The 22,823-nt window shown below is 34.0% G+C and overlaps 1 protein-coding gene and 1 pseudogene across 2 annotated transcripts in view; one reads left to right on the top strand and one right to left on the bottom strand.

The window, feature by feature from the left end:
* The window catches only part of GALNT13 (polypeptide N-acetylgalactosaminyltransferase 13), a 601,907-nt gene that overhangs the window by 67,621 nt on the left and 511,463 nt on the right, over window positions 1-22,823 (bottom strand). For both annotated transcript variants that reach the window (XM_077153856.1, XM_077153857.1), the window contains one exon: window positions 14,056-14,195. In XM_077153856.1, coding sequence (XP_077009971.1) covers window positions 14,056-14,195 — 140 coding nt within the window. The remainder of the gene's footprint in view (window positions 1-14,055; window positions 14,196-22,823) is intronic.
* Window positions 17,657-18,357, top strand: LOC143677636 (thiopurine S-methyltransferase pseudogene; annotated as a pseudogene).

Here is a 22,823-nt window from a genome sequence, read left to right as displayed (position 1 = left end):
TAACAGTGCTGGAATGTGAGTGAATGTAATTGAAAAGGGCAGTTTAGACTCATGCATGTTACCACAAAGAAAGCTAGAGGAGAAAGCATGCGGATGGGTGACACAGCGAACATGGTCGATGATGACTGTGATTATAAGTACAAACATAAAAAAGTATCTTCTGAACTAGAGAAAGCATACCTCACTATTACAAAGAGTTAATAATAGAGGGGTATTTGGGAAAAATACACCTATTGCAAACTAAGGACTATAATTAACAGTAATATCTTAACATTCTCTCATCTACAGTAGCAAAGGTACCACATCAATACTAGGGGACAACAATATGGGGGATAAGGGATATGGGATATTTTGAACTTATTTTACATTTTTTAGCTTCTCTTATTATTATTATTTTGGAATTATAAAAATGTTCCAAAGTTGATTATGCTGATTGGATAATTATGTGATGATATTGGGAGCCACTGATGATATACTTTGGATCGATCATATGGTGTGTGAATATATCTCAATAAAATTGCATTAATTATCTAAAATTGAGAGCGTTAATGGACTGTTGACTATGGACATTATACATAATGCCCAATGAATAGATGTGGCTGACGGACACACTTCCTGAGAAGTAGATTGGTGAACTATGGTGCATGCATATGATTGAATATTGTGCTACTACAAAAAGGAACAAAGTTGTGAGGTATGCAAAATTGTGAATGAATCTGTGGGACATCTGGTGAGGCAAAATAAGTGAGAAACAAAAGAGTGAATATTGTATGGTCTCATTTAGAAAGTGTTTATAAGAAAACTGGGGCCTAGATTGTAAGCAGTCATATTACTCTGGAGTAGTAATTTTTATTTCTGGATTTTGAGAGGCTGTTTTATATCTGTATAACCTGGTATTTAGAGATAAGAATGAAGCCAGTCAGGTCAAGATTAAGGGAATTCACAAAATATGGGGAAGGAAGACACTATCTATATTTTAGAACCTCATCTACTCTTTGAACCAAAAGAAGAAAAGTTGATAAAAACACATAGAAAACTAGGAATAGAAGGAAACTTTCTCAACACAATAGAAGGCATATATGAAAAACATATATCTAATACTATACATGATGGTAAAAAAATGAAATGTCTTTCCCTAAGATCAGGACCAAGACTGGGATGCCCATTGTTGCCACTGTTATTCTGTCCAGAACCTAAATTTTCTGTAGCACATAATCTAACTCAATCTGTCTAGATAGAGTATTTAAACAATCCAAACATAGGGAGCCCGGAATAAGAATGAGGGCCTTAAATCCTGCATAGTTTTATGTAATGCCTGGATACATCTCAGAGTATATTAAGCAGATAATCAAAAAGTATTAGCATAATCTCTTGCGGGATGGGAGAAAAAATATGGAGCTATTCAACTTTACCACCTGGGAAACCTCTGATACTGTGTCAAACATTAGGGACAACCAGATCAATAGGCCAAGCCCTTGATCTTGAGGCCTGCTCTTGTGAAACTTATGTATGTAGTGGAGAAACTTAGTCTACTGTGCTGGTTTGAAATGATGTATGTACCCTAGAAAAGCCATGTTTTAATCCTAATCCCATTTTGTAAAGACTGCTGTTTCTTCTAATCCCTATGCAGTATTGTATGTTTGAAACTGTAAATAGATCATCTCCCTGGAGATGCGGTTTAATCAAGAATGGTTGTTAAACTGGATTAGGTAGAGGCATGTCTCCACCCATTTGGGTGGGTCTTGATTAGGTTCTGGAGTCCTATAAAAGAGGGAACATTTTGGATAATGAAAGAGATTCAGAGAGAGCAGAGCAGAATGTCACAGTCACGAGAAGCAGAGTCCATCAGCCAGCGACCCTTGGAGATGAAGAAAGAAAATGCCTCCCGGGGAGCTTCATGAAATAGGAAGCCAGGAGAAGAAGCTAGCAGATGATGCTGTGTTCGCCATGTGCCCTTCCAGATGGGAGAGGAACCCTGTCCATAATCACCATGTGCCTTTCCAGCTGAGAGAGAGACTCTGACTCTCTTTGCCACGTGCCCTTCCACTTGAGAGAGAAACCATGAAATTCAACAGCCTTCTTGAACCAAGGTATCTTTCCCTGGATGGATGCCTTAGATTGGACATGTGTATAGACTTGTTTTAATTGGGACATTTTCTCGGTCTTAGTACTGTAAACTAGGAACTTATTAAATTCCCTTTTCTAAAAGCCATTCTGTTTCTGGTATATTGCATCCTGGCAGCTGGCAAACTACAACACCTACCTATAGGTATGCCCAAGAGTTACTTCTGGAGGACCTCTTCTGTTGCTCAGATGGGGCTTCTCTCTAAGCCCAACTCTGCAAATGAAACCATTTCCCTCCTCCCTACATGGGACATGACATCGAGGTATGAAAGTCTCCCTGACAGTGTGGGAGATGACTCCCAGGGATAAGCCTGGCCCTGGCACCAGGGCATCAACAAAGCTATCCTGACTAAAAGGGGTAAAAGTAGTGGAGCAAATAAATTATCAGTGGCTGACAACACGACGAGCAGTCTCACTACCCTCCCCCTCTCTGCATGGGACATGACTCCCAGGGGTGTGGACCTTCCTGGCAACGTGGGACAGAGATCCTGGAATGAGCTGAGACTCAGCATCAAGGGATTGAGAAAAACCCTAGAATGAGCTGAGACTTAACATCAAAGGATTGAGAAAACCTTCTCGACCAAAAGGGGGAAGAGTGAAACGAGACTAAGTGTCAATGGCTGAGAGATTCCAAACAGAGTCGAGAGGTTATCCTGGAGGTTATTCTTACGCATTAAGTAGATATCACCTTGTTGTTCAAGATGTAGCGGAGAGGCTGGAGGGAACTGCCTGAGAATGTAGAACTGTGTTCCAGTAGCCATGTTTCTTGATGATGATTGAACAATGATATAGCTTTCACAATGTGACTGTGTGATTGTGAAAACCTTGTGTCTGATGCTCCTTTTACCCACCATATCAACAGATGAGTAGAACATATGGAATAAAAATAAATAATAGGGGGAACAAATGTTAAAATAAATTTAGTTTGAAATGCTAGCAATAAATGAAAGCGAGGGGTAAGGAGTATGGTATGTATAATCTTTTTTTTTCTGTTATTGTTTTATTTCTTTTTCTGTGTCTTTCTATTTCTTTTTCTAAATCGATGCAAATGTTCTAAGAAATGATGAATATGCAACTATGTGATGATATTGAGAATTGCTGATTGTATATGTAGAATGGAACGATATGTTAATATTTTTGTTTGTTCGTTAATTTTTTAAATTAATAAATTAAAAAATTAAAAAAAATTATCAGTGGCTGAGAGTTCAAATAGAACAGAGAGGCTACTCTGGAGGTCACTCTTACACAAGCTTCAGTTAGACACTGCTAGCTATCATAGTTTGCCAAACACCAACCAAAACTATTCCAGAGAATCCTAAAGAATACCTAGGGGTGTTATGTAAGATTCTACAAAGATTCTATGCTCTAGGGTAACTTACCAGAAACCTATAATCTCCAGATGGGTCCCTAGACCATGTAAGTCCAGAAATGCTGAGGGGCCAGCTTCTCCATAACATCAACTAGTTCCATCCCTCTATCTCATATTATGGACAGCCCCTTCCAACATGAAAAAGTTAGAATGGGCATAGCCCAAATACCCCTACAGAGTAGGAGAAAGACCAAAGTTGATGGTAGTGTTATACAGAGGAGGTACAGTTTAACAAGTGAGTATGATTGCTGAATCATTATATTATATTTCTTTTAGTCTCTAGTATCTTAGAGCATATAGAAGTACAAACCTAAAATTGTGGAATTGTAACCCATACCAAACTGAAATCTGTTCACAACTAATTATTGCGATGTGCTTTGAAATGTATTGTCTTGTATCTTTGTTATTTTTCACAAAAAAAGAAAAAAAAGTTGATTGTGATGATAAATGCACAGCTAGATAAAAAAAAAAAAAAAAAAAGAAATTCCAGTCCAAAGACGAAAAATTGCATTAAAAAGAGAAGTCTAGATTCTCTACTTTTTCTACCTATTCTTTCTCTTACCCTGTGGTAACCATTCGTTTTAAAGTTTGACATTCGTTGCTTATTAGTTTTTGCCCCTCTTCGTTTTTAGATAAATGTTTTCTTCAATCTGGGTTGTTTTTTTTTTTTCCTTTTTCCTTTAGTACTAACTAGAGATTATCTCGGGAGTATGTTGAAGTGTATAACTTAATGTGGAAAATTTCTTTCTCCTCTGGAATCTTTTGTCTTTTTTTAGGTAAATTAATCATACATATATGAAAACTATATGAATATGTATAAAAACCTGTTTTGTTGCAATTCTGCCACATTGTTTTATTGTATATTTATATGAGTACACGTCTTTTATGTCGATATACTTTCAATACATTGTATATTCTATATGCTCTTTCTCTTTTTCTCTTCTCTTTACAGTACATATAAATATATACTTGTGTGTATGTATATGAAAGTTTGTATTTTTGTTTAAATGGTCATATTGATATGAATACTTTACTTAACAAGCTTAGTATCCTCTTTATTATTATTATTTTTTTTATGATTGTTTGTGGCTTCCCCGGTTGGAGCAATATTAAAATTTCGACTTCCCTCTACATTTGCTGTTCCAAGCATTTGATTTGAAGTGTTGTATTTTATTCCTAGTTAATCACTTTAAGTCATTCAGCAAGCTTATTCTACTTTTCATAGGTTCTTCCCATTCTCTTCCCATTTTTTGGTAATGGAACTGTGTCAACATTGTCAAATCACAAAAAAAACTTCACAATCTGTATCCTATTATAACCATCATTTAGTATTAGTACTACAAGTATAAACATATTTATTGCTAGTCCTCAGCCTCTCTCTGTATGTCTCTATAGCTTTGTTTTGACCATTTGAAGCTTGTGCTCTACGGCAAAAGCTAACAAATATTCTTTTGTAAAGGGCCAGGAAGTAAATATTTTAGGATTTGTGGGCCATATGGCTGCTATGTCAATTATTCAATTTCACTGTTGTACAGTGAAAGCAGCCACTGACAAGTTACAACTGAATGAATATGGCTGTTTTTCAATAAAACTTGATTTATAAACAGATGGGATGTATTTGACTCAGGTTATAATTTGCTGGCTCCTACTCTAGTAGATTTCTCTGAAGATTTCATGGGGACAATGTTCTCTCTGTTCTTGTACGTCGAGAACTATATATTTGCAAATCATTTTGGTGGGTCTAAAATCTTTGGTTCACAATATATTTCCTTGAGTATCTCAAAATGTTACTACATTATTTTTTGTTCACAAAGAGTTGTTTTTGAAAAGTCTGATGACAATCTGCTTTTCTTACCCCTGTATGAACATATATCTTCTTATCTGAATGCCAAAATAAAGTAGTTTTATCCTTTTCTTTAAAGTCCGATAGGTTTATCACAATATATCTTGATATTATTTATTCTTGATCACTCTTCCTGCTATTTGGTTTTCATTTTCAACCTGTGGCTTCATTTATTTACAGAAAGGTTTCTTTGGATTATAGCTAATGTTCACTTGGTTTCATTACTTTGATTTTTTTCTTTAGGAAATCCTATTGTCGGATCTTGCTGCTTATCGCCTACTTATGCCATTTTCTATTGAGTACTTTTGTTTTTTTTATTTAAAATGTTTTTGTTCATTTTTTAAAAATTCCTCCTTTTTAACTTCTAAAATTCTTAAGGCATTTTCTCTGGCAGCTTTTCACACGTCTTCTTTCAAGTTTTACTTTCATTTCTGATATGATTTTTTCCTTTAATTTCCAATTATTTCCTGAGTTCTAAGTTCCCATTTCAGTTTTCTAAATATGATATTTTTTTCTATATTCTGTCATTTAAAATTTTTCTGCTAGCTTGCTTTGAAATCTGAGCTTACTCTTTTCCTCTATCTTATAGGTATACAATTCTGGTGTGTTTTCATTTCCATGGTCCTTCTTGTTCTCATCGTTCTTTTTGCATTCAGCTGTTTCTATTGCGAGTTTTCTTTATTTACATGAAAGCAATTTTCCTGATCTTTTAAGAGGTAAGAGCTCATTTCTAATTTCACAGGTCTTGATCTCCCTCTTCTGTACTTTTTAGAAGTGTTGGGAAAAAATGGCCAACATTTGAGTTCTCCTTTTCACCTCTCTGTTCAGTTCTATTTTTAGCTGGGCCTTCCATTTCCTTTGCCCCTGTTGTTCTTGCCTCCTCAATTTGTGTTCTAGTTCCAGAAGTTTCTCCTGGAATGCAGTTCCACTTGGTGAGTTTAAAATAATTATGGGTCCCAGAGTGTTCAGCTCCTTCAGACATCTGAGTGGAGACCTTTCACTTACCCATCAATTGTAGTGCATAAAACCACCTCCCTTGGTTTCAGCTGCCATTATCAAACTGGCTTGACACAATTTCTAGTGAGTACCTACTGGCCATTTGGTGTTATACTGGTCTCAGTTCCATGAGACACCCTGTTCCTTCCTCATTTATGTCATGAAATGTTCAGCTCATATTTTGAGGCTTATAAGGATACCTTGACATGCAATTTGGTGTCAATGTTATCCATCAGTTTTGGTTTTCTTTCCTAGTTACTGCATTTTTTTTTTTTCGCTCCCTCTGTTTTAATAGGGGAATTCAAAGAAATCCAAAACCTAATGTCACTTCCGCTTCCATATTTTTAGAATTCCAGAATAGATTATTTTGGAGCCTAGATTTTAAAAAAGCCTGTTTTTCTGAACATATACTATTACTTGTTCCTTAGGGTATAACAGGTGCAAAGAAGTTACAATTTAGGGGCTCAGGTAAACTCTTGTGAGACAAACTAGATATGGAATCTGGGAGAAGAGCAATAGATAAGAGTCAATGGTTTAAGAAAACTGCCATGATGGAAAGGGGGAGGCAATCACTATCACTATGTAAATAAGCAACTGTTGTGACAACATGTACTGGGCAGCTCCATCTTGGCACTATTCCAAGCACTTATATGTATTAGTTCAATTTGTTACATCCACCCTTTACCCCCATTTTATAAATGAAGGCATTAAGATACAGAGAAGTTAAGTAATTTGCTCAAATAAGGAAAGGAAATGCCAGTCTTGACTTCAAGACAGGCGGGCAGTATTTGTCAGAAAGGAAGCCTGGGAGTGGCAAGGGGCAATTTAGTTTTGGTTGAAGAGAGGTAATGACAGGTCATCCAGACAATGGCAAAGATACATGGAATAAGGAAGAAACCAATCTAGCATTAAACCTATGGGACCAGGTCAAGATTAGAAGAAAAATGTTTTTCCTCAGCCAGATGATTGGGCTGAAGCCATGTATTTGATTTCTTACTATGGCAGGGTGACCTTAGCTACAAACATGGTGGGTGATGGAATCTCAGGGAATACAAGATCAATATTCATCTTAAAAAAATAGGGATACATCATAGAGACAATGTCAGATAACGTTTATATCACTAGGCTTCTATGATGGTTTAAAGCTGTTATATACCCCAGAAAAGATAATGTTCTCTTAATCTATTCCTGTGGGTATAAAGCTTATGTGAGTGGAACCTTGTGATTAGGTTAGTTCAGTTGAGACTTGCCCAGGGTGGGCCTTAATCTTTTTACTGGTGTCCTTTATAAGCGGATAAAAGAGACAGAGAAGCTGAAGACAATGAAACCCAGAGAGAAGGACCAGCCCCCATCACTATATGCCTTCCCAAGTGACAGAGGTGTCCTGGATGCCAGCAGTCTTTTTTAAGAGCTATAGTCATGTTGATGCCTTAATTTGGACGTTTCATGGACTTAGAACTGTAAACTTGTAAGCTAACAAATCCCCATTGTTAAAAGCCAGTTCATTTATGGTATATTGTATTTCATCAGCTTTACCAACCAAAACAGATTTTGATAACCAGATTCAAAAAAGCCCATGAATACCTAGGAGGCAGGTGATATACAACAGGCTGTTCTCATGTCAGTGACCCTTATAAAGTAAGTATATGCTATATTTTTCTGTAAGGTAAAAAAAAGGTCACCTGTGTTTTTCTGAAAATGCTTAAGAAACAAATTCCAAGGCACACCAAAAGATATGTTAATACAGGAAAGTTCAAACTATGCACCATACTTAACTCATCTTCTGACATGCAAAGGAAATCAGATCTAGGATGATTTTTTATGATTTGGAATCACGACCTTTCTACAAAGATCTGGGGCATCAGTCAAAAACGTACTCCCTCAAAATGTTGCTAAAGCAAAGATTAAAATTTCAGAAATTACTACTGGTACCACATTATCTGTCAAGCCAATTGCTTGGTCATGTCATTACTTCTGAGAAGAATTTAGGCAATGAATAGCCAAAAAAATTCACCCACTGGAAATTCCTTATAGTTTGTTTTATCACAAGTAGAGCTAAGCACACTATTAGTGCCAACATCTGAAAATTCTTTTGATTCTTTATGGAATGGCATGGCATCAAAGTATGGCTTAGAGTCAGGAGAGTTTTAACTTTAATTATTGTCTACTTAGGGATTTCTTGGTTTGCCATATTCTTTTTTTTTTTGGGGGGGGGGGGCATGGCCCGGGAATCAAACCTGGGTCTCCCACATGGGAGGCAAGCATTATACCACTGAACCACCCATGCAACCTTTGTTTACTATGATCTTTTATAGCTTGAAAACACAATTCTTAATGACATTAACTTGAAAGTACTTTTCCCTGCCTGTGTTTTGATGTTTGAAATCAAACAGCCGTTTCCTAAATGTTTCTACTCATGAGCAGCATCACTTTGATGTTTTTACCACTTACATAATTTATTATTAGCTTTTGTTCCCTCTGCTGGATTGTAACAGTGAGTAGAACAGAAACTCCAATTTAAAAAAGAGGTATAATTTTCCCCCCTAACCTTTGCATTTCAAAACTAATTTTTGAAATCAATTCTAAAGATAAGCCAGCCTAAGTTAAAACTGCTTTTTTTCTTTAATTATTCCAATACTTGCTTATTCTTCAATTGCACATTATGTTTCTTATTATCATTCTTTTACATATGTCAACCTCATTTGGTTTCTCCTTACTCTGTAATGAAAGAAATAGTAATATTTATAGTCAATTCTAGAGTTCAACATTAATGTTTCCACAACATAATTTCTCTGATGGACATACAGTTAAGTATATTTCCTGTTTACTAAATTTTGCATAAATCAGAAAGATAAGTACAAAATATGCATATTTAATAAATTAAAATTGACTTTACTTATGAAGGTTTAAGTTTAGAATGGCCAGACCTGTGAGATTTAAAAATTCTTATTAGGGGATACCTTATCCCCATTCCATAAAAAAACTAAAGAACATAGAAAAATAAATGATTTCATTCATTTATATTGGTGGATCAAAAAAAAAAAAAAAAAAAACTGGAAGACTTCAATAAGTGCCAAACTAGAATGCAGTTTGCTACAGTTGTTTGTGACAGTGCATATTTGAATAATAAAATTAGAGTCAGTTCTAGTCTAATTTTAGCAATATTAGGCCAATTTTTTTTCAGGTAATAAAGTAGTTTATTATTTTTTACCTGATGAAGAGTGAAATATTCTGCCTGTATATGTGCATATAGAGTTATCCCAGTGGAAAGGAGTCATCAGGTCATGAACAGTTTTGGAAATAAAATCATGGATACAGAGCACGCCTGTTTGCGATAGTCACCTGAAATGAAGCTTTTTTTTTTTTTTTACTGGTCATCCTATTAAAGGGTTAAGAAGATTGTGAATCTATAAATAGATCTTCTGATTACCAACAGGTCAGGCAAAACTCTTACATGTCTTAGCTTCAGTATGTAGTAATAACCGATCTTACCCTGATTCCCTGCAGTCTGCCAGCTTCATAGATGTCTATTTTTAGTTGCTTAAATTTTCTTGTCAACAATATTTAAGGAGCACAATTCCAATGCGTGCAAGGACCTTAACTAGCTGCTATGCTTAAAGGTTACAAAAGGAAAAAAAGGTGTGCTGAAGCCAAGAAGGCAATTCAGAATGTGTAAAACCAATGTCAAAACCTTTTTGAAGCAATATGCAAATGCAAATTTTAAGTGCCAAACATTAAGTCATTTGGCTCCAAAAATCCTCTTCTCTTTCCTTTTGACCTCTAGCATTCCTGTGTTCTTTATAGCTCAAGATATATATATATATATATATATATATATATATATTTTTTTTTTTTTTTTTCAGAATGCTAGCATGTCATAGACGAAAAATTGGGGGTGAGGCATTACTACTTTAGAATGCCATTTTTCAATTTTTTATTTGAATTTGTCTTTATTTTTTTCAAGATCAGTACTGGGCATGTTAAATCCAGTAGGTTAAAACTTTACTTAAGGAGAGAATTTAATGCTACAAAGAGCTCAACTTCCTTATTCCATTACGATCAGCTTACTGAGCCTAAAATGCCCATACTTCATTAAGCTACTTATAGGTTTTAGTTCAAAGCAATTGCACAGCTTTTAACTTCACACTGGAAATTACAGGTGATCCATCAGCTGAGTAAAGTAAAATTTCAATTACCTGAGTAAGATGCAAACACAAGAAATTAAGATACCCTTGTCTGATATCAATAATTCTACTGATGATTATTTTGGTGATGGTAAATGATGATGAAGAAACTGAATACCTATTTGCCTCTGCATCTTTCAATAAATACAGCAAGAAAAGATGCAAAGAGAAATTGACAGAGAACGCTTTTATTCACCAATACACTGTGATATTAAGTATACAATTTTTTGAAAATCATTGAAGTTTAAGGAATAAAAAAATGTTGAATCCTAACAATTTCATTTCAAATTAAGTGAGGAATATGTATGAATATACTATAAAGAAAAAATGTCTTGATTACAAGTAGTTTGGGCAACTGATACTGCTTTGGAGTCTAACTATTTGAGAGAAAGTACCTTCATATATAAGGAGTGATAACTTCACATTCTTCCAAAAAGGTTAATGACAGGCTGTAAGAAAGGAAAAGGTTCTGCTGATAAGACTTTAAGTAAATGACTGTTGTCCATTAACAGTTCAGCCCTAACTCATTATCAAATTGCCTGTCTTAAATTATGTACACATGGCCACACAAAATTGAATTGGAAAGTAGTGTTTTGTGAATTCGTCTTTCTGTTTCCATAGAAACAGATGCTGGCTTGCATTTTTCTAAGGCTGGTTTTTAAAATGAAAATAAAGTATATCAATAACCTAGCAAGTTCAAAACTCAACAGATCCCATAGATTTCTGAAATTTATTAGTTTTTGGAGCAAGAGTTCATAGCATTCTTATATACCTCAGATAGGATACCTTTTCTTTCTACTGATTTCTTTATCTGTGCCTCTCTCTCACCATATTCCCCTCCCTTACTCCTGTAGAATGGCTTAAGAATAATTATTTGACTTTGCATCCTTAGCATATAACCTGGGGTCTACCACAAGCCCTTATTTCATAAAAGCAGTTTGAATGAAAAATAATGATAAAAGCTATTTTTCCCTTCCAGTTATAAGAAAAAAGAGAGCTTTAGTGTTATGCTAACATGGATCTGAATCCTGACTTCAGTATTTTAACTAGCTATGTGATGGTGAAGCCAATCACTTAAACTTTTACATCTGTTTCCTTATTATATTGGCAATAATAATAAAACCCAAGCCATGGAGTTTTTGTGATTTTTATGATATAATGTTTATCAAGCACATTTCATGATGTTTAGCATAATAATAGATCAGTAAATGGTAGCTATAATTACAATAGCTATCACTACTGGCACTGCTACTTCTTACTAGGTACTGTGTTAGATGTTTTATCCCTTTAGTCATCATCATATCCTTTACTATTGTCTTCATTCTGTGGACAGAAGCACCGAAGAAGACACCTGGGGTTGCTCAAGTTGTAAATGCTGAGGGCAGAATCTGAGCTCGCTCTGTCTGATGCTAGGGACTGAGCTCCTGGTGACCCCTCTGGGTATGTTTCAGAAACACAGAGAGGCTCAATCCTTATTAAAAGCATTTCATAACATTTCTATAAATTAAAATATGGCCACTTGAGTCATTACAGAAGATAGTTAATTTAAAATCAGTAAATTCTACATAGGGATTTACCCACCCTATGCTCTATTTTATTTTGACTTTTTCAGGATGTCAATTAGATTTCATTAATGTAGTGCAGGAAAACATAAAATTGGAATTTTATCTTGGAAATGAACATCTAAGTTCTTTTCTGGAACCCTGAGTCTTTCTCAGGAGTCACCCTGGTGACCTCAGAGATCTTCTCAAAGTATTTGGCTCATCTCTGCCTCATTACAGCCCTTGGCTATGCCTCATTTTAGAACAAGGAATCAATGTTTCCTCATCAGCTGGATCCATTGGCCATAGAATAGAAAATATCCTTCTCCCAAGAGTATAGTAAGATTCACGAATGTTCAAACAAACTTTTCAGTGAAGAGATGAGATCATTAGTCATTTTATTGGGGCTTGTCCTCAAACTAGATTATAACAACCAACATGTAAAGAGTGTTCTAGCTTTAAAAGCACTCTCATATAGTCTATGTATTAAGTATAAACCCCTGAGACAGCAGTACTAATATGAGGGTATCACATATTTAAGAAAGCAACAGTGATTCCCGGCATCCCATCTCCCACCCAAACAAGCAAAGAACAAAACAACAGGCAGACCAAAACCAAAGCCCTGAGGCATGGTATTAAATGATTGGTCCAAAGTCATAAAGCTAGAAAGCAAAATCAGTGTTATTACAGTTTACTTTTTATTACATTATTCATATCCACGTTAAATATGTGTAAACGGAAAGGGTCTATAGGGAGTTATTTACATGGCTAACAAGAAAATAGAGATTTGGCAAATCCAACATGGACATGGCACAGAAAAACAACCATTAAAGATAGCTCGGCTAATGCTATTCAGCTCTAGTATTTTTGCTTTCATTGTTTTCTAGTGAATTAAAATAAACCATGTTTACAGATTAAAGAGTGTAAGGGAGATGACCCCAAAAAGCACAAAGTTAAACCATATACATTTTAAGATATTCAATCTACCATGCCTTCAGATATTCTACCATAACTTATAGAATCTTACAGAAATGGCAGTTTCAACCTAAGAATAAGCACAATTACTAATTATTTCCCAAATGCATTACATTATTGCTTTTGAAAATCTTTATCATTATCAATATTAAAATTTGTTTTGATTTCTAACTCATATCTATTACATGGGAAATTACCATTATGGAATGCATAATTCTTAAAAAGAAACAATTTTATTTTGAGCAATTGAATATATGCTATGATGTGCTTGTATAGTTATGATGAAATCAACTGTATATTTCTAAAACTAATAGATAATTTGAAACAGAATGGTATAGATCAATAGTGCTCAGTGGGTTTTCAAAGTCAGTAACATTTTATTTATCATACTAAGATATTATTTGTTCTTTTCACTCTCTCTCATGAGTGTACAGAGAGTGTTCCAGAGATTACATGATGTCTGATATCTCAAAAGGTTGAATACCAAAGCTGATAAAGAGAATCCAGCTTTTGACTATTAAAAGAGACATTGAAAACATTTACAAAATTGTAAAACAATGCTATGCTTCTCACTATTTGTTTTTATTTTGGAAAATATAATTATTTTTCATAAAACCATGTTATTCATGTTTTTGTAATGGGTTACTAGATTACCTTTTTTATAAATTATTAAATAAATATTTTAAAGTTCTCAGTTTTAATAGTTATAATCCATATAAACAAAAGTTCTTTGGGGTCCACAATCAATTTTAGGATTGTTAGGGTACTAGGACCAAAATACTTTTAGAATGGTTAGTATAGAAACAAGAACATGCTGTTTGTCGAGTCAAACTTTCTTCTTACTTTTACAATTGCTTATGATGAAGACCTTTACAGTTCTTGTAAAATAGGAAGTCATTTAAAATAGGTCTCTCTTAAAACCCTTAAAGCATTTTGTTCATAACATGAAAAATATTGAGCTCCTTAGAAATTGCTCCATTTGCAAAATATATTTATACCTTAACCGAGATAAATAATTCATACCTCACCAAGTGAATAATAACGTCTTGGGATCTGGGAGTCCGGATAGATGTTTTCAAGGTACCAAGAGAAAGGCTTACACTTCAGATTTTCTCTTAATGTTTTTCTGACTGTCACATCTCCATAATCCACTTTGACAACACCTGAAATTTTTCAGAAAATATATAAATCAGTTTGCGCTATTTTTATTTTAGCACTGTTTCACTCTGTTTACTTTTGCCATCCATTTTTTTTCTCTCTAATTTTAACTCCCTCAAATTCAACTGCATTTCCAGCTGCTACTACACTGATTTTGTTACTGCCATTCAATTGGTAAATTAAATAGATTAAGAAAAAAAAACATTTAATCCATTGGTTATGACTTTTCAAATGCAAATACCTATCACTAAGTACTATATCTCGTAGATTGAATAATGAATCAACTAGGTATAAATTGGCATTAATTTAGCATCTCATAATTAAACCTTAATTGAGCTGTATGATAATATATGTTCCTCCTTAACAAAAATTTCAATGCTCTGATGTTTTTTAATGCACACATCTTCTCTACAGTGTAATTTTTCACCATTTTTAGATTGTATGAGAAATTTATATAAATAAGGTTCACAAAATGGACTATGCACATATGTGTCCTATCTTTCTCTTCTTTTTGAATTTCTGTCTGGGTTTACCAAAGACCTATTTTTACTTTATTGATTTCTTTCCTATTCTATTTTATGAACTATTGTAAGGCACTTCAACTTCTTTGCAAGGGTAAGTCCATAACTAAATAAGCATAAAAAAACTAAGATATAAACAAATGGGTAGGAATATATTCATATATGTATATTAAAACTGATTAATTTTACTTCATATAGTAATAGAATATATGAAACAAAAATGAGTATTTCCATTTCAGATTGTAACAGGATACTTTCTAGTTGCCAATAAAAATAATGTTGTTAATTTATAATAGATAATTTTATTGTCACCATATGATGACATGATTTGTTCATTATCCTCAATATTAAAGTGATATTTGGCTGAAACGACTAAATAAATAACTGACAAGATTACAATTACTCCTTAGATTATCTTGAAAATGTTTAGTCGGTTTCTTTAAGCACAGTAAAAAAACTATACATGGCACAGAAAAATACGGTTCAATATTTAGCATATTCTATCGAAATTCAAGAAGCTAAGCTAATTGATCATTCCGTAAAATGCTATTAGGGTCACTGTATTCAAAAGAAGACATACTCTTGAAGTCTATCGTCTACTAGCCTACCCGCCTCCCCCACTGCCACAGCAGACTTTGGTCTTCAAAAATAAAATGTCATAATTAGAAAGCATTCTGTTGATGCTCACGCAGCTAAACCATTTTTTCCCAAAAGAAAATACTGATTTTTCTAGCTGCTATTTGTATAGAAAACAAGGTCTTTGGGCTTTTTTTTTTTTAATAAGCAAGAATTGTTTTTGAAAGTTTTCTATCCAGAATCTGCAATAACCTTCAAAAGAAGAAGTTCAAAAGCACTTAGCAAAATAGATCACTAAAAGAACTTGTGTAAAGTGTTAAGACAATTGAAATGATCTAATACGTAATCCTCAAAATTATACAAAGAGATGCCATTGGGTCCAGATAAAAAGCACTGTACATTCAGAGAATTTAATTCAACAGTCAATTTAGCTGTTTTGGTTTCACTTTCGAATGGAGTAAACTTAATTGAGGTGGCATATTCAATAACTGTATCTTCCCTTTTTCATCATGTTAAGATTTAGTAGTCCTGGCTCTAGAACTTTTTTCCTAGGTGAGCTTTATAAGCAGTTTTCTGATTGGGTGGAAGGTTTGAAGATTCACTCGCGTATCAGTTTGCAACACATCACAAAAAATATTAATTGTTGACATCAAATTTGGAAGAGGGTGGTTGGTGGGCAATGACAGAGATTATTCCTAGACTATCACTTCTTTCTTCTCCCTTCTTCCTTACCCTACCACCTCTAAATTACCTTTTGATACTACAACTGCCTCTTGAGTTTTGTCCTATTTCTGTGTAATTTCTTTAAATTTTATTTAGTAATGCACAAAAACTTGCATGGACTAATCTTAATACTTTAACAGAGATGGCATTTTCCCTCTGTATCCATATTTTCCTATTCAAAAGTGAGATATTATGTAAAGACAACAGAGTTTACCAAAAATTCCATATACCCCTTCACATTTTCCAGTCCCTTGCAGTTCTACAGGGATATGTGACTGGCTCTGGCCAATGAACTGTGGGGGAAAGGGACATATGCCATATGCTGACTGAAAGATGAACAGCAGGTATGAGATGTTTCAACTCTCATCATCCATCATAGAGATTGGGAAGGCCTTGAATTCTGGATGGTGCTGGCTCTAGATGGTGGAGTGACTATATGAAATATAGGTCCTCTCAACCACGCCTGTCCCAACACTCATCAAATACATTCAACCTATACGGGTGAAAAAAGAATACCACTTTGTTGTGTTTCAAAAACTGAGATCTTGGGTCTTTTGTTAGTCTAGCGGATTCTCCTTGATATAGGTGCCATAACATCCTCAATCCTCCCAAGTATACTTATTCCTACTTTGGGTCCCTCAAGTGGAGGCTGTCTTAGCTTCCAAACTTCATGGCCTCCCAGTTAGGGACTTGGAGGTGAGAGCTGCTTCCTTTGTTCCTTATTACCATTCCTAGACTATCTCTTCTTTCTTCTCCCTCCTTCCTCTACAAGCTGAACTGCCTCTTCCTTTTACAACCATTTTCAATCTCTCAATCATTATTCCTTATTTATTGGTAATTTGTGGCATCTGGTTCATGGTGTTTCTTTCTGCTAATACTCCTGCCAATATTCATGATAACTTTGACATCCATGTTAGTGATCCTTCAATATTCTTGCCTTAAAATTCAATCTCCAGTCCTCTTTCTTCCATGCATGACAATTGATGAATATATATTGTATATTGTAGTGGATATCTGTTGTTTTTGATTGTCTAATATCATTTTGCCTTCCAGGAATAGCACTCAAGTCTTCTTTGGGCAATGATCCCTCCCCCTCTTTAAATTTGGGTAGTTTGGATAAACTTGGCTTTGTTGCTATTCCTGCCTCTCCAGCTCTATCTCTGGGCACAGAGTAAGAATATATCACCAGGAAATCTTGTTAAAATACATTTTCCAATTCAGCAGGTCTGGAGTGGGGCTTGGAAGTCTGCATTTATAACAAGCTCCCCAGAGCTGCTGCTTTTTGCTCAGACCAGAATCTTTAATATGATTTTACTGCAATATATTCACACACTTTATAATCCATCCAAAATATATAATCAGGGACTGCAAGTATCATCACATGGTTGTGCAATCATTACCACAATAAATTTCAGAATATTTCAATATTTTATCTAGTAACAATAAGATAAAATAAACTATAAAAGAAAAATCAAAATATCCCATAGTCCTTATCCCTCCACCCCATTGCTGACCCGTAGTATATTGGTGTGATATATTTGTTACTGTTGATGAAAAAAAAATTGAGATATTGCTGTTAAGCATACAGAAGGTAGCTGAAGAGGCTTGAATATATCTGCTAGTGAGGTAAAGGTGTCTACAAAACTATGAATGATACAAGAACTTTATTCAAAATTAACAAGTACCTCCATAATGAGGTGGAGAAAAGCATGGAAAAATGGCAAGAAAACTGAGTGAGCCACATTTCATTTCCTCAAGAACAGGACATCAGCTATTAAAGCATTTGGACACTTTTCTTAATGGCAAGAGTGGACTCAGGATATTTCTTGCTGTTTGCAGAAAAGCAGTTGAAGTGAGGTGGTTGGCACACCGGAGGCACAGTGTAGTTGGAGTGGAGATGAACTTGAGATTTGTGAAATTTTTACAGAGCAGAATCTTTATTACTCAGTAGAACCAACTGCTTCAATTCCTGAAGCCAAAGTATTTAAGGGAATATTTCATTGTACTGTTGCATTTTTTATATTTCCAGAGTAAATATTGGCAAATTTGACAGGATTTGAGATAGAGGAACCTCAGTTGCTGTTAATCCAGGTGATTGAGAACTCTATGTCGATTGCTGTCCCTAACAAGAAAAGAGTTCCAGTAACTCACATACATTGTTTCTTATGATTCAACTAAACATAGAGGCCCACCGTTTTATGCTCCGGGCACTGAAATTAAAAGTCTGTTTGGCACAAAATGAAATATTCATTGTCTTGAGAAGGTTGATGTTTTAGAAGAATGTCATAAAAGTTGCGGAATTGACTACATATTTGAAAAGTTGTGTCTATTTGCAGACAAAATCTAGCACATTAACATGTTTTTGAGCAATTGAAGATCATGCTAAGGCATGAATATATATGAATGACTAAAAAAATCATTAAAAATCATTAAAAAAATCACATCACAGAACTCTGTTTAAAAATGCATATAACTTTATAGAGAAAAACACATAGTAAAAAGTTTACAACGAATATTTTTCAAAGGAGAGTGTAATTAAGGGTATAAGTGTAATTAGGGATATAATTAGGGATATATAATTTTACTTACAGATTATAAAAAGTTTTTGCCATGAGACGCAATACTTGTATAATTAATACATAAAGGAGAAACGCAGGGCATATAACAAAGAAATCTAAGAGAAAATTGACGTTGAGTGTAATTTTTAATATGGTATAAGGTAAAAAGAAAGTAATCTAAGAAATTATATAAAATATTAAGTTTTACTCTGAATACTCGTTATGCACGCCTTTTCACATTTTGTCTCCTTACAGTGAATCCAGACTCATGATTATTTATATGAAAGTTTAGATTAATATATGTTTTTCTTTAGCACCCACATTTTATTAAATCAAACATTACCCTCTAACTGCCTAATATCTAATAGTTTTTGATTATTTAGCTCATGTTACTAGAATGGTGTATTTTATTAAAAATGTGTTATTTGTGAGAAAAGAGATATTACTATTAATTATAGTTCATGATTTGCAACAGGTACATGTTCTCCCACATGCTTCTCTAGAATTAATTCCTTGAAATAGTGTCATACATTTGTTCTAGCTCATAAAAGAACTTTCGTATATTTGAATTGCTAATCACAGTCATCATCCACCAGAAGATTCACCGTTATATATCCGCATGTTTTCACCTATAGCTTTCCTTCTGGTGACAAACATAACTCTAAACTATCCCTTGCAATGGCATCACTCACAGTTCAGCACTATTAATTATATTCACAATAATGTACTACCATCATCTCTACCTGATTCCAAATATTTAAATTCAACATAGTTATAAATTCTGCACATATTAAGCAACCACACCTCATTCTCCAGCCTCATTCTACCCCTTGGTAACCTATAATTAGCATTTATGTCTATAAGTTTACATATAATTAGTTCATATCACTGAGATCAAACAATATTTGTACTTTTGTGTCTGACTTATTTCACTCAACACAATGTCAACACAATGTCACCCATGCTGTCACATGTTTCAAAACTTCATTCCTTCTTACTGCTGAATAATATTCCATTGTGTACTGCTGAATAATATTCCATTGTGTACAGATATCACATTTTGTTCAATTGATGGGAACAAAAGGAGTGCATAACGAGTGTTCAGAGTAAAAATCTTTTGCCACTTGTGAATAATGCTGCTCTGAACATCAGTATGCAAGTTTGCATCTCTGCTTTCAGATCTTCTGGATATATATATATATATATATAGTGGGATCATTGGATTGTAAGGCAACTCTAAATTTACTTATTACTCAGATCAGATTTTGAGTAGCATTCAACATAATTAAAATAATCAATTTCTCAGCATTACACCCACCCCAGATCACAATGATTGGCTCAAGGATGGGGATGCAAACCAGCCAGCTTAATGAAAATACACTCTGAATTTTCTGGGACTATTAGGAAGTTGAAGTTCTATTTCCTCTGCGATTGCAAGCTATAAAAGTGATTTAAGCCTGGAGCTTCTGAGTCTGCATATAGAGAAGACCTAACACAGAGAAACCAACACAGAATTATGAGAAATCAACAGTAGGAAGGAGCAAGAAGGAGGGAGAGAAAACAACAACAACAACAATAACAGATAACAGAGGCCAAGCCAAGATTTAATCAACAGATAATTATTTTGTACCAACTATATACAGACACTTGTTGTATGTACTTGGGAAATATCAGTGAACAAAAAGATAAACAGATAAAAGCATTTTTTCTATGGAGCTTACATTCCAGTGGAGGAAGATATAATTACATAGTGATTATCTAGATGGTAATATAGCTATGGCAACAATAGAATAGGATAAGGGGATTGGAAAATGAGTGAGGGCGGAAGAGTACAATAGAAAGAATCTTATGCATTATTACTTTTTCAAAGGCAATTTATAAAAGTGGCAGAATTTTAAGGCATGTCTTTCAATACAAGCTGGCTCTAATTCCAAGGGACTTGCAAAAGCACTGGAGAAGGGTTGATGAGATAAAGATTCATAATGAGCCAGAAAAGGAGTATGTTAATTAACTCTAGGTTTGCAGGTTTGATTAATAGGTAAATGGTGACATTTATGGGTGGTTATATTTTATTTAATAACCTGTCCTTTATTCATTGTCCTTGAATTTATTGCATGGTAATATTGCATTCAGATATTTAGAGCACGCATGTTTTAAATTTTTAAACAGATAATAGATTGAAGATCATAATAATCTCAATTAAGTTCTTCTCTAGTGGAAACTTAATAAACTTAAGAGTTCTGGTTCCCTATAATCAGGATACCTAATGACAGAATTTGATTATGGAATAACATTTAGTGCTTTATGCTTGAGAATCTATAGCACAGGATATGTTAAGGAGGAGAAAAGAAGAAATAATTTTCCTTCAATGAAGGAATGGTTAAACCAACCATATAACTAATTGACAAAATATGATTCAAGTATTAGAATAATTGTATCTGTAAGAGAATTCAGTAAATATTCATTAAAAAGCCTAAAAGGATATTGTACCATCATTGCAAGTAAATGAAATGAAAACATGAAATAAGACAATAAAAATAAAGACAATAAAAAATTAAAACAGCAATTTCTCTTTGCTACTTAAAAATTAGAGAAAAATAATTAACAAAACTCTTAAGATTTCCTTAAGCACAACAGTTAAAACTATGCAACTAATGATAAACATGTTGTATACAGTGAAGTCATATTAAAAGTACATTTGCATATCATAGTAGAGTAGTGAACATAATTTAACCTAAGAATTTATTTTTAAATTTTCTTTTCAAAATCCCACATAAATTGAAAATCACATTCTTTATTTTGTTACCTACTTTGAATTATTGTTCTCAAGAGCTTTATGAACAAGGATCTGTGCCTTTTTCTCCTAAGAAGCACCATAATAATGAAAAGGTAAATCATTTTTAAGACAATTGGAAACTATCATATTCTAGGGTAGCTAATTACTCTCTTACTTAGAGGATTATTTGGAATTCTTGTTGGGTTTTTAAAAGGTTGAAACCACTCTGTTTGATCCACTATTTAAAATTTTATCCAGTCTTGATATGCACACAAATTATCCAAGCTCATAACCTCTGATTAGGAAGTCACTGGACTGAGCTATATTAACAGGTTGATGGCCCATGCCAGCTAATAATATATGGATTGTCTATGGAATCTAACATTTACTATTATTACTGAAATTTTATTTTAATTGAAATAATGAGATAATAAATTATACAGAGAACAAAGCTTCTGCTGAGACCTGTGCCACACAGAAGAACCTAATATAAGACATCTGAATTTATTTGTCTTTGTTTGATCTCCATAGTCAAAAGCCCAGAGCAGTTCTTGAGGCTGAATTCCAAGGTAATTGCCTCAAACATCAGTTCAGTTTGGCAATAAAGATCTTATATTCAAATCCTTCATCCCAGATCAATGAGAATATAGAAAATAAGAAAGGATAATCATTGTAATAGCCTTTTAAATTGAAGATCAATTTGATGTCAGTTGATGTCAATGAACTATACAATCTGCAATCTCTAGGACATTTTTCCAAGTAAAGACATTCAAGGCAGTGTTTTCCATCCTTCAAAGGCAATAATAGCCAGAGTATGTAGTCACCTGCTCCCTAACTCACACTTTTGAAAGAAAACAGAAAGTAGATTTTGATCCATTTATAATGCATTTTGTTTTAGTTTTAGTTTTTTATTCCCCAGCAATAAGAATGGATTTGCATACAATCTGTTGATATGTTCTAAACTTCTTAAAATTATTTGTGAAATATGTATTCAATTAGACTATTCTAAAAGATGGGTAAGCATGAAAAATAAAACAAAACTCACCAGCAAAATGACTATATTCACATCATGGTATTGATTTTTCTAGATCTCTTCCTATTTATGCATAAATACATAGATTCAACTTTTCTTGCAAGAACTGATTCATACTGCAATATGCATTTGCAACTTACATTTTTCCTAAAACAGTATGTCTTGTGAATTAAACTCCTCTGTCCTGTTTTTTTAAACACAGCCAAAAGTTTCATTTATTTGACTGTGGGTGTGCTAGAGTTACCCCACCCTTTTTTTTTTTTTTTTGCATGGGCAGGCACAGGGAAGCAAATCCGGATCTCCAGCATGGCAGGCTAGAACTCTGCCTGCTGAGCCACCATGACCCACCTACAGTCACCCTTTAAATGGTCATTCAGGTTTATATTTCTTCATTAGAGAAGTTGTGGGTTTACAAAACAATCATGCATAAAATATAGGATTCCCAT

Source organism: Tamandua tetradactyla, chromosome 3 (assembly GCF_023851605.1).
Source record: "Tamandua tetradactyla isolate mTamTet1 chromosome 3, mTamTet1.pri, whole genome shotgun sequence".
Lineage (NCBI taxonomy): Eukaryota > Metazoa > Chordata > Mammalia > Pilosa > Myrmecophagidae > Tamandua > Tamandua tetradactyla.
The sequence above is the reverse complement of the archived record's forward strand: the minus strand, read 5'-3'. Positions and strand labels throughout refer to the sequence as shown.